The 14,079-nt window shown below is 37.5% G+C and overlaps 1 protein-coding gene across 1 annotated transcript in view; it reads left to right on the top strand.

Annotated features, from left to right (window-relative positions):
• Positions 1-14,079, top strand: part of LOC150086058 (tyrosine-protein phosphatase 69D-like) — a 495,496-nt gene that overhangs the window by 462,721 nt on the left and 18,696 nt on the right. Inside the window, exon 26 of the mRNA XM_090374352.1 lies at positions 12,775-12,900. Coding sequence (XP_090230478.1) covers positions 12,775-12,900 — 126 coding nt within the window. The remainder of the gene's footprint in view (positions 1-12,774; positions 12,901-14,079) is intronic.

Genomic DNA, 14,079 nt, shown 5'->3' on the forward strand with positions numbered 1-14,079 from the left:
CTGCAACAGTACATTTTTAGGGTCCATAGTCTAACAAAGGACCCTTATGTCACTCGGTTGTTTGTCTGTCCGTCCGTCTGTCACGGCATTTTATCTCTGGAACCACTCAACCTATTGACTTGAAATTTTGCATGGGTTTGTACATCATGTAGGCCAACATAATGCCGTATTGATTGTTGTTGACAAAAATTTGTCTGAGAAGTGGGGACAAAAATGTTGTCGACAACCTATAGCTTATTATATGTCGTTGAAAAGAGCTCAACGAGTAGGTTTAAAATATAATTTTAAAATATTTTTTAAATTAAAAATGGCGATGCCAGACAGGAAAATGTGAGTAATTTTCGTGTCCTTCCCTCTATTTCCGTCATTAATGGAGCTAAACATTTAAAAATCACATTAGCTATGCACTATTCGATACTTATCAAGGGAAAACTATTCCGATAGGGGTTGGTGGTGGTGGTGGTGGAAAGGCACCTGCACGGTGTCTTGCTGTTATTGTTGTTGTTGTTGTTATGTGGTTTTTTAGGAGCATTAGCAACTAAGGCCATATTGCTCCGGGAATATGCGGTGGTCATTCCCTGACCTTTCCGCATCCTCCGTATTTGGTGGTGATGGGCTCGAACCCCGGTCTAATCAAGAAGCGTGTGCTACGCATTGCTGCTCCTTCCCACCTGGCTACGAAGGCGCCTTACGGTGTCTTGCACAGCCCTCACCTGCTAGTCGCTTCTCCAGGAAGAAGTCTGAGTCGCTTCTCCCATCCTTGTCATTCACAACAACTGGAAAGACTCAAATAGACAACGTTTTCATTAGTTCCTCAGTTTTAGGCTAAGCTGGGGTACTAGAAACTTTTTTCAGTTACCATAAAGCTCTCTATTTGAGATACTACACTAACGACCATTCGTGACTATGGACCCTTCATCCTGAGTGCCCGGCACTCAGTAGTTGACCGATTTATTTAAGCTCAAATGTTAGCAAAAAATGTGTTTATGGAAGATCTAATAGATTAGCTACCTATATGTATGTGGAGTTGTTCCCTTTATGGTAACAAAATTTATTTTGATATTAATACTGATTATCATATAGAACATGAAGGTTTAAATGTGTTTTTACATCATATATTGCACTTTCTTATCTAAAAAAAAACAAGAATCTCTTTTAACCATTAACCCTATATATGGGAAACTCATTAGTACGTATGGTACTTTTTTGTATACACCAAAAAATCACTTATATTATAAAATAATCCATTAACAGAAAGACAATTTCTTATAAAACTTGTAAGCAAAACCTCTTAAATATATCTATTTTGGCCATCAGTATTGCAAACTCGTACAAATTCATCGATGTTATCTGTATTAAACAACATTGTTACATGTACCTACAACACTGTTACATAGCAACCATTCGGATAGTGATAAGTTGTTTTCTTTGTTTCCATCTTCTTCATCTACAATTGAAATTTCATTTGAATTTAATTTATTTCGATTTCTTGAAGCAATTTGATATGGTTGTTGAAGTAATGTTGTTCCCCGCATCATTCAATAAATTTATAGCACCCAATATCGATATAGACTCAGTAAGTTTCTGTTCTCTTTGACTGATCAGATGTAGAACTAGAAATCTTTTATAAAATCCTTTCAAACTCTTGATTACACCTATGTCCATTGGTTGTAAAATTGATGTTGCATTGGGAGGCAGAAGCACTAGTTTAATGTTGGACGAATTTTAAATCTGGCGATGGGCAGGACGGTTATCAACTAACAATAAAATATTTTTCTTCTTTTTGAATAGCTCCTTATTCCAATCATTTACGTATTGCTGAAAAACATCCAAAGTCATCCAAGCTTTCTTGTGTGGAGTGTAATCCACAGGAAGTTTCCTTACTTTTTTTTGAAACACCGAGGTTTTAGCAATTTTCCGATAACAAAGTTTTTTTTATCAGTTCCTGTCATATTTGTACATATGAGCACTGTCAAGCGAGCCTTTGATTTTTTTTTCCACCAACAATTTTTGCCCTTTGAATTTAAATGTATTGTCAGGTGTCAAATTATAAAAAAGTTCTGTTTTGTCGGCGTTATAGTAGTAATAGAGGCATGTGATACAAGAAAGCAAGTGTATCAGCTTATGTAGCATCAGCCAAAAAAAAAAAAAAAAACAATTTTACACAACCATTCCCTCTAAACGTTTGTCCAGTTACTCCTTGAATTTATTTAAGCTATCAACTTCCACAACGACAGATGGAAATTTTGTTCTAGCAATTAACCACCCACTGGCTAAAGGCAAATTTCTGCACATCTATTCTACAACTGGCTTTCCTCATTTTGAATTTATGCCCCCTCAGGTTCATAATCTGAGCAAGCAGAAGAATCCCACCAGAATTCAGTGTACTCAACCCATTCAAAGCCTTATACACCTCACAGGTGCCTAGTCTCCAGCCACTGCAATTTTCAGAACTTAAGCCTTTCTTGTTAGGAGAACCCCTTTGTTGCCCTTCTCTGTACATGCTCAAGCAACTCTATATCCTTCCTAAAATGAGGCCTCCAGACCTGTATGCAGTACTCAAGGCATGGCCTGATCATTGCCTTATACAAAGGGATAATCACCTCCTTTTCCCTGCTAGCAAAATTCTTGTATATCATTGACAATACCCCATGACCTGCTCTGGCAGCATGTCTGTATTGCTCAGAAAACTTCATATCTGACTGTACAATCGCTCCCAGGTCTTTTTCATTTTCTACCCCATAAGTGTAGTACCACACAGTTGGTATGTTCCTCTGGGGTTACTGCTAGCCATATTCAGTACTTTGCATTTGTCAATGTTAAACTTCAGTTGCCACTTCTCAGCCCATCTGCCCAAGTTTTCTAGATCCTCTTGCAGTAGCACAACTTGTCTTCTCATTGAAATCTTTCCTGATTTCTGCCTAAACACGATCAATCCATTCATTTGCCATTATTGGATCTGCAGATCGAGGTTCTCCACTAATTTTTGCATAAACGATGGTTTTTAAATCGATCTAGCCAATTGCTGTTACCCACAAAATCATCACATCCAAATTGTTTAGCAAATTTTTCCACTTGAGCCTTCAAGATCAGATTGTCTGTTGAAACTCCATCACTTCTTTGTGTGGTGAACCATTTGTGGTGAACCATTCTAGATCCTCTTGCAGTAGCACAACCACTGTAGATGTCTTCTCATTGAAATCTTTCCTGATTTCTGCCTAAACACGATCAATCCATTCATTTGCCATTATTGGATCTGCAGATCGAGGTTCTCCACTAATTTGTGCATAAACAATGGTTTTTAAATCGATCTAGCCAATTGCTGTTACCCACAAAATCATCACGTCCAAATTGTTTAGCAAATTTTTCCACCTGAGCCTTCAAGATCAGACTGTCTGTTGAAACTCCATCACTTCTTTGTGTGATGAATCTTTGAAGCAATGCTTCCTCAACGTTTCTAACCTCTCACTTTCTACATTTTTTTTTTTTTTCTGTTATGTTCTTTTCCAGTGCCGATATGTAAACATCTTTATTCTTCCACAATGTCGATACACTTGAAGAGGACAAAGAAAACTTTTTACACACTTCAACATTTTTTGTACCACATTCTAACTCACGAATAATTTTGACTTTTTCGCGAATTGAGAGACACTTTCTTTTGTTGGTAGACATGTTTCCGAAGGAAGGGTTCGTTTCTGATTTTACTTTAAAATGATAAAGTGATCTGCATACAAAGTTCTTAGAAGTCCCAAAATGCATACAAAGTTCTTAGAAGTCCCAAATTAAATTTATGGTTCAATGAATACAAGACAATCTGTAAATAGGGTAATGTGACAAGCAAAATGCCAATGCACTATTGCATAGGCCCCTGTCCTTGGAGGATAAGGTCATAAACCGGCTGCTAATCCGATGCAGGTGGTCATAAAGCTAAGTTGCCCTTTTCATTTTCGTCTATTCCAAGAATTTGGTTTTTCTGACAACCTGAGCAATTAAGAATGTTTGCAGTTATAATCGCAAAATCCGAAGATGAACTACAGATAAATGAACTTAATAAAATAGGTAAAAAGTACGAGGTGAAAATCTCCACCTCAAAAATAAAATCAATGGGATTATGTGGAAAGAACATACAAAGAGTCAAAATTGTTATTGATGATAAAATAATAGAACAAATATCTGACTTCACCTATTTGGGAAATCTAATATCAAATGAAGGGAAAGACATCCACACTAAACTACAAAAATATAATAAAATGAATGAAACAATTAAACGCCACTTCGGAAAACAAATGACAACCGAAACAAAATTATGACTGCACAACATCACTTCAAAACCAGCCCGCTTCTACGCTTCTACAGCTGTGAGACTTTGGTCATAAATAAGAAAGATGCACACAAACTAGAAGCAGCACAAATGAAATTTTTAGGACCATTATTAGGCTTTACAAGACTAGACCACCAAAGAAATATAGATATCCGCGAGAAATTAAAAGTAGATAACATTGTAAATGACATAAAACGGTATCAGGAAAAATGGATCAGCCACACAGAAAGAATGAACCCAGACTGGATCCCAAAATTAGCCTTTAACTACAAACCTACAGGCAAGAGAGAGATGTGGGTCGACCAAGACAACAATGGCGAGATCAAAACCACCTCCAAGAACTACAATGGAACAGGTCTTAAAAGACCTAAGCCAGACCAAGTTCATGATGATGATGCATAGTTACCAAAATTTGCTCGGTATATTCATGTTGTATGCTCGTTATAACAGTGAGCAATGGTATGGGAATATGCGTAGATTAAAATCATTATGGCTTTTTGCTTGTTACAGCCATGATCTCGTTATTTCCCTGCTTGTTATAACCAAGTTCGACTGTACATAAATAAACATATTCAAGTAAATTTAGCACATAAGGCCTCATGCTATGAGAGCTGGAAAACATTGTTGTATGAGTTGGGCATTGCCTTGTTTGTTTTGTGCACAGCATTGAGCAAACTAGGTTTTCTCTTTAGTGCATCAAACTCATATTTTGGAGGCCCTTTGCCACAAATTATTGCTTGGGTATTGCACTACTCTAAATAACACACACTGTTCCAATGGAGAAGAATACTACTATTTATTTAAATTGTATGCCATTACCCACACTGTGGTTTCAACCATGCTATGTACAAGATGAGGCTATGCCTTACTTGTATAATAATGTTTTATAGCTCCCATAGCATGAGGCTATGTGCTCTAAATTTTCTTCATTTTTTTTTTAATACTGATATACCATCTTGCATCTCACATACTGTGGATATATCTCATCACTAGGTAGTTCAAGTCTTCTTAGCGCCTGCTTACCCACCAGTGAGACTCAAAAATTGTCAAATCAGAGTCTAAATAAGTAACAGCACCACTTTAAATAAAACAGCAGTGTGCTTTTCCATTAGAGTAGTGCTATACTGAGGTGAAAGGACTCCACATTATAAGATCGTTGCATTAAATAGCAAATCTATTTTTCTCAATATTATGTATAAAATAAGGCTATGCCTAATTTATGCAATAACAAAATAAAAGCAGCATTTTGTCTGCTTGGGTTCCATCTCATCACAAACAAAAAGGCTCAATGAACAGAAGGAAGGTCGCATAATTCAATAACCCCCTAAATCTCACCATTGGGTTTGAAAATCTCTGACCCAGATTATATACTGAAAAAAATGCTGTCATCAGTTATCTTATAAAATGAAAAATATCTGATTTATTTCTAATTAAATTACCAGATTATTATACAAGACACATTAGCATTATTATAGGCATATGATGCAAGAAAGCACACTTTATTCACCCATCCATTCCCTCCAAAAGTTTGTCCAGTTCTTCCTGGAATTTATTTAAGCTATCAACTTCCACAATGACCAATGGAAGTTTGTTCCAGCAATCAACCAACTGCTGGCTAAAGGCAAATTTCCACACGTCTGTTCTATAACTGTCTTTCCTCACTTTTAATTTATGCCCCCTCAGGTGTGTAATCTGAGAAAGAATCCCATCAGCATTGAGCTTGCTCACACCATTCAAGGCCTTATACACCTCGTTCAGATCACCTTGCAGGTGCCTAGTATCCAGGCTCTGCAATTTGCAGAACTCAAGCCTTTCTTGGTAAGAGCAACCCTTTGTTCCCCAATCCAGTTGTCCTTCTCTGTACTCATACTAATAACTCTACATCCTTCTTAAAATGAGACCTCGAGACCTGTACGCAGTACTCATGGTGGCTTATACAAGAGGATACTCACCTCCTTATCTCTGCTAGTAAAATTCCTGTATATCATTGACAAGACTCCATGAGCTGCTCTGGCAGACTGTCTGCACTGTTCAGAAAACTTCATATCTGACTGCACAATTAACTCCAGGTCCTTTTCATTCTCCACTACCTTGAGTATAGTACCACACAGTTGGTAGGTTACTCTGGGGTTACTGCTTCCCATATGCAGTACTTTGCATTTGTCAATGTTAAACTTCAGTTGCCACTTCTCAACCCATCTGCCCAACTTTTCTAGATCCCGTTGTAGTAGTGTACTGTCATTTACAACCCTGCCAACCTTCGTATCATCTGCAAACTTGGACATTAAGCCTGATATACCTTCATTAATATCATTGATAAATATAGAAAATAATAATGGGCCCAATACTGAACCCTGGGCGACTCCACTAATAACATTAGTTTATGAAGAGCAGTGTCCATTGATTACCACTCTGTCTTCTCCCACTCAACCATCCCTTAATCCATAGCAGTAACTTAATGCCATACCTCTCCAATTTGTACAGTAGTCTTTCATGTGCAACAATATTTTATTTTATTTTATTTTATTAATAGCAAGATACACAACAGGTAACCATTAACAGTGTATCTGAGATCAGATCAATAAACATAATAACAATGATATGAAATCCAACAGGACGATAAACATTGATATAGATTCAAACAATAAAAGCATATGTACAAAAGAGGATTGTATTAAGTTAAGTTACCGGTAAAACAAGTAATAATTAATCCGTTAGAGAATAGAAAAATAATACAACAAATAATAAGCTACAATAATTAGATGTGAGCTAGTCACTTTGCAGTTTAAGAGAAGAGGCAAACTTGTGGATGGAGTTCATCAGTGATTGGGAGTTGTCAAAGAAGTCAATGAGAGAGTCATTTGCTGATTCTGTTCAGTGGACTGAACTTCATAAAGTCCGTGTTGGCAGAGTCAAGGCGAAACGGTGTAAGGTTCCTGACTTGTCTACAGGGAGCATTGAACTTTATTTTACTCAGGATATCAGATGCTTCATAAATTCCAGTGATTACTTTGGCTAGAAGGGCGATGTCAGCAGTAACTCTTCTAGTGCACAGAGGCTTCAGATGAAAGTAATCACACAGCGATTCATAACACACTGAGTGATAGAATAGAGGATTGCGGTACGTAAGGTAACGGACAAAATATTTTTGGACTGCTTCAATTTTGTTAGTTAAAGTCTTTGTGTGAGGATTCCAGATGGGTGAACTGAATTCAAGGATTGGCAGAACAATAGTTTTATAAAGGATAACCGCATATCTGTAGTTTTTGAACTTGTATGTGTTCCGTTTGATGAATCCCAGTGTTTTGAATGCTTTGCTGGTGATTTTAAGGACATGGGCATCGAATTTAGCACTGCTGGAAAAGAGAATCCCCAAGTCGTTAACTTGGTCACACCTTTCGATGATCACAGAGTTAACAGTGTACTCCGTATTCATTAGTTGTGGAGATCTGCAAGATGAGAAAGAGATTACTTTGCACTTCGAGGGGTTAGCAGACAAGCCATTCAGAGATAGCCACAGAGAGAATTTACTGAGAGCACATTGAAGCTGTTGAGAATCGGTAATCTCCTTCACTGCTGAGTAGATCTTAAGATCATCTGCATAGAGAGCAACTTGAACATTGGAGGTGTAGATGAAAGAAGGAAGATCATTTACGAAAACAATGAAGAGAAGAGGACCTAAGGGAGAGCCTTGTGGTACTCCGCTTAGTGGTATAAAACAGTCTGAGTTCACTTGATCGATGATAACTCTCAAGGAACAATGCGTAATATAGCTGTGTAGCCATGAGAGCAAAGGGTCACGGATACCATATAGCTTAAGTTTTTCCAGAAGTTGCTCGTACGGGACTTTATCAAATGCCTTAGATATGTCTGTGTAGACTGCATCAACTTGTAGGTGGTTATCAAGAGCTTCCGAGGTGTATTGCCAGAAAGGAAGTAAATTTGTGACTACTGACTTGCCACTGCAGAAACCATGTTGATTCTGATTGATGAAAGGCCTGAAGAATTCGAAGAGATGTTTGTTACTGCTGTGTCGAAGAGTTTAGCCAGGCTGTTTTGCAAGGTTATGGGTCTGTAATCAGATATGTCATTTCTATCACCTTTTTTGAAAATAGGAACTATATTGACCTGCTTAAAGTGCTTAGGATACTTCCCCAGCCTGAGAGACAAGATGAAGATCCGCAGTATGAGGGGTTTTAATGTAGTGACAGTCATTTTCCAAAATAAGCCTGGAATGTCATCTGGACCTCTAGTATAGTCATTTCTCATGCTTTTTAATGCCGAATTTAAATCTTCATCAGTGATAAAGAGGTTAATGAGGATATCATCTTTAACAGGTGTGAAGTCAGGAAATGAGGCAGGTCTCAATGTATCATTTGTTTGAATTCTAGAAAAGTGTTTGGCAAACTCTTGAGCAATACTGAATTCATCAGATAAGAGAATTCCATCTGCTTTATGGAGTTGTAACTTTCTACTGGTTATATTCTTATGCTTCATGAAATTCCAGAATGGTTTGATATCTCTGTGAGTAAGCAGACTATCCTGAACTGACTCTGTATACATATTGTAAGAGTTTAATATGAGCGTTTTCACTTCTTTGCGGAGTTGGCTGAATATTTCGTAATATTGGCTGTCACCTGATTGCTTATATTTGTTTCTATAAAATTCTTTGGATTTAATTTTATGTATTAATTAGCTGTTATACCAGTGCGGGTAGGTAGAGCGTGTGGTAAGATGGGATTGAGGAACAATGTCAGATATAACTGAATGGACACAGTTAATCAGGTTGCTGGTGAGCACATCGATGTCATCCATAGAGTCAGCGAGCTGCTTGTCTACATTTCTTAGAGCTAGGTTGAGCAGAGGCCAGTCAGCCAGTCTGAAATTGAATCGTGGAGAACGGGAGCTGCATTTGAAGTTATGAGAGGTCACTGTGATGTCAAAAGTAATTGGCGAATGATCCGAGTGAAATATAGGGTTGTCATTGTGAACATCTATATGAGTAGAGGAAAATATCAGGTCGAGGTAGGCATTTTCTCTGGTTGGAAAATTGCAAATTTGTTCAAGACCATAGCTGTGAAGCATATTAAAGAGAGCCCTAGTCTGCAGTGATGGAGAAGAAGATCCTAAATTGGCCAGTTGACAGTTAAAGTCACCCAAAACCATTGCTATGTTGGCAGATTGAATTAGTGGGAAGATAGATTCCAGCGAGCTTTCTAAGTACTGGAGGTCGATATTAGTTAAGGGAGGTGGAAAATAAAGCAATACTATTAAAACTTTTAACTTGCCAAGATGAAGAAGGCAGTATACTGATTCAATATTTGTGAAATTTGATGCAATTTCACAGAGCATATGGTTAGAATGTATAATAGCTACTCCGCCTCCACGAGATCCTCTGTCCTTTCTATGGATTGTATATTGTCCATCTATAATCTCCTGATCATCAATATTTATGGAGAGCCAGGTTTCAGTGAGCAGGTAAATGTCGTAAATATGTGAGCCTTGGATTGCTCTGAAGTGGTTTAGGTTGCTAATTATACTCCTGCAATTCTGAAGGTAAACATTGAACAGTTGGGATCTGGGGATTCTATGACGAGAGGAGAACGTAGTATGTGTAGATAGCAGGTATCTGATTGCTATGCCTGTGGAGAAGAGATTTTGGACTTCCTTGATGGTCTGTCCGTGAAGCGTTTTACTAGAGCCCCTGATAAAAGGGATCTTAGATTCAGCACTTTTTCTGTTTGTGATGGAAGGCATGTTATTATAAAAGATGAGTAGGCGGGACACCGTGTCTTCAGAGAACGGACATCTACTCCGAAACCATATTCTTCTTTAATTAAGTTGATAAGGTCTTCAGATTTAGTGGCGGGTCCAAGTCTAGAAAGAAAAATTCGGTCTTTTGTGGGAATAATTGTGATATTATACTTATGTTTGAGTAACTGAGATTTTTCTGCAGTAGTTACATTCTGTGTTTGATGAGTTTTGGCTGGAAGCTTGGAGGAAGTATCTTGAGATATAGAGGCTTTAACATTTTCTGAAGGTTTGTTCTGTTTTGATCTTTGGTGTGATATTTGAGACTGACAATCAGAAACAGGTTTACTCACTGTGGCGGCAGATCTACAGACAGGTTTGCAGACCTCACTAGATGTGGCAGCAGTTATTTTTGCATATGTTGCCTTAACTGATGTTGAAGAGGATTCCGCTTGGTGACTCTGATCTTGTAAAATAGAGGTACAGACAGAACTGTTCCGCAGAGGAAAGCAGGTGGTAGGAGTGGTTCTATTTACATCAGAAGAATCATCTAACAGAGTCTGTTTGGCAATAAATTGCTCTGTTGAATGACTTGAATCATGAATGTTAGCAGGCTTGGGCAAATTAATATTTGCAGCAGTAGAAGTATTGAGGCCAGTGGAAGGTGAAGATCTGGTCTCAGTACTGAGGGCATCGTCAGGTAATGAAGAATTCCTATTCACTTTGAGCCCATTAGTTTCAAGAGTAGGTTCAGAATTCTTCCTAGCTTCCCTTAAGTGGCAAGACATAACTGATGTGAGATTTTTAATTTGGGCGTTAATGTCGGAAATTTCAGCCTGTTGATTAGTTAATATTGTTTTTATACCACAAATCTCCATGGATAGCTCGCAGTTTCCTTCATTGAGTGTATTAGAATCCAGGAGAATATCAGATTTTGCAGTATGAGGTACGCTGATTAGCTGAGTTTGAATGAGGATTTTCTGCATAGTATTAAAGAGTAGTTCCTGGAATTCAGTTGATTGCAGAATACAAAAGGTTGGATTCAGAGTTTCAGTAGGGAAGGAGTTAGTGCTGAGATCTTCTGACAGCACAGATATATGTGTTTGAGTTGCTGCATCTGAGAGTTGATGCGACCCCAAAGACAACAAAGAAGGATTAGAGGCTTCATCCACGTATGATTCAGAGTCGGTATTTCTAGTTATTGGCATGATATTTGTCTCAAATGAACTAGAGTACGGCATTTCAACTTTGTTAGCGGAAGAGGAGGAAAGTGACTCAGGTTCCGTGCTGTTTGGCGTTGCAACAGTTATAGGGCTTTTCTGAGAATTACTGAGTCGACATCTATCACAACAGAATGATTTCCGCCGACTTTTATTTAATTTTTTCAGGTCAGAATGGGTACAGTCATTGCATATTAATTGTTTGCACTCAATACATTGAACAATGGGGTCAGAGTTGGTCCCACAGATGGTGCAGACGCTAGAATTTTGACAGAAGGTAGTATTTGTCATATTGAATTCAGTTACTGTAGTGTTACTAGATAATTTAATATCACCACAGTTGTGGTTTAGCAAGCAATTGGCACTGTGACCAGCCGGTCGCCTTAGTTGTTCCACAGTGAAATCCACAGGTAGCAGGGGTCTAAGTAGGGAGGGAGAACAGAGCGGCTAGGCAAAACTCTAATGCCTGGTCAAGGTCAAGTGTCTGTTGGACACATGTATAAGTTGAACTACAAGATAATGGCTGAAAGCGCTTGTATGGAGTAGCAGAATGAACATGCAGAAATTCATTTAATACTTATCTGTTGTCCGTTCAAATAATAAAGTACTTGCACCTGGCAATCCAAGGGCCTATCCTTATGTGGTGGCACTAATAGGAACTTAATACTTTAATTAAAAAAACACACAAATCAAGAAACGTTTACGGAGCACATCATACAGACAGCCGGACACAAACGTCCCCCTTATATCAAAACCTTTCCTGAAATCTAAGTATACTATATCAAAATTATTTTTTACATCCAGTTCCTTTGTGACCACATCATAGTATCCAATGATATTGGTCAGATAAGATTTCCCTTAACAAACCCATGCTGTTTCTGAGCTTTAACTGCAGTTTTGTCTAGATGATCCTACAATACTTCTTTAACCAGTGAGTCCATAATTTTCCCCAGAACAGAAGTTAAACTAACAGGTCTGTAATTACTTGCCACCCTTTGTGAATAGGGGATACATTTGCACATCTCCAGTCTTTGGGGACCTCCCCTGAATCCAAGGATTCTCATAATTATGACTAAGGGTTTGCTTACTTCTTTTGCTGCTTCCTTTAATATAACTTTTGGTTTGGTTTTTATGGTGCATGGGCGACTAAGGTCATGATGCACCAAGTCTAAGATGAGAGGGAGGGGAGAAAGAGAATAATGGTAGTTATGGAAGTAAATAGTCATTTAGCATGAGGATGGATATATAGAATCATGTTATCGAATCCTATCAAATCCCAGTGTTCATCTCATTATCAACTGATGAATAATATTACTAATTTCTATTTTTATTGATTGAAAAATGCAGTGTTTTCAGTATATATTTGTTGAAAATTTCTAATGAAAGATGCAATCTCAATTTTATTAGATACTTTTCAAATACTAATTTTATGTATTAAGTTCATCTTATTTGTTAATATTTTTTTATATTACTTCTGTTTAGACAAAATGCCAACAGTACTGGCCTGATGAAAATGAACAGGACCGTGATTATGTTAAAATCAAGTTTGAATCAGCAGAAAATAAGCCTTATTATACAAAACGAGAATTTACAATTACAAATACAAAGGTAACAGTTTTTTTTCGCTTAATTAGTATTTTTTGAATTCAAATTTTATGCTAACTAAATCCTCTATCATTGTGAAAATCAGGTATTCTATTGCTCTTAAGCCAGCCTAACTAAAATGTAAATAGGAAATTTTTAATTTCTCCTCATAATTATTCATTTTTTAGTTTATTATTTCTTTGTGGCTTTTATGAAAAATGGAGACCTGTTTATTATTTTGCAAAACAAAAATTATGCGTAATTTTTTTTATGAAACTTATTCACAATGTACATAACACGGCACATTACTAAATTATATGACTGATACAATACTGCCCTATTTACACTGCAGCGTGAGAACTTTTTGTTAAATGTGAGGGCTGTTCAATAAAGAATGATCATAATTTTTTATGAACAGCATATTGCTTTCTATTCTAACTGAGCTTTAGAATTTATGATCAAACCAAGCTGCATCACACAGCAGCTGCGCATGGTATGACCTTGGCAATTGGTCAATTTTATGCCTGTTCAGTTTCATGTATGTAACAATGGACATGGCATGCGAGGAACAGTACGCTGCTCTCAAATTTTGTTTGTCTCAAGAAAACATCAGCTGAAGCATATGAAATGTTACAAAAGGTTTATGATGAATCTACGCTTCCATATAGCACAGCTTGCAGTTAGTTTAGGATGTCTAAAAGATGGACATGATTCAATCACAAAAATCAGCAGTCCTGGAGCTCCGACCACTTGTCACCACAGAAACCATAAACACTGATTCTGTAATCGTGAGAGAAGATCATCATATAACAGCAAAGCAACTGACAGAGACATTGAGAATATCATTAGAAAGCACACACGATATTCTCAATGACCATTTGCATATAACACGTGTTTATGCATACCGAGTTCAAAAACTACTCGCACCTGAGCAACAACAAGTTTGCGTGGAAGTTTGTCAAGGTGGTGAGGTCCTGCACAAGGTCATAACAGCTAATGAGACATAATTTCAATCCAAAGAATAAGCAAAAAAGCTCTGTTTGGAAGTCTATATCATAGCCAACACCGAAACAAGCAAAAGTTGTGGCTCTGCCGGAAAGGTTATGGTCATCTCTTTTTATGACCTTCAAGGAATAGTTTACCAGCATGTTGTGCTACGTCATATGACTGTTACAGGACCTTACTATAGAACTGTACTGCACA

This window comes from Mastigoproctus giganteus, chromosome 5 (assembly GCF_048544385.1).
Source record: "Mastigoproctus giganteus isolate SK-2022 chromosome 5, ASM4854438v1, whole genome shotgun sequence".
Lineage (NCBI taxonomy): Eukaryota > Metazoa > Arthropoda > Arachnida > Uropygi > Thelyphonidae > Mastigoproctus > Mastigoproctus giganteus.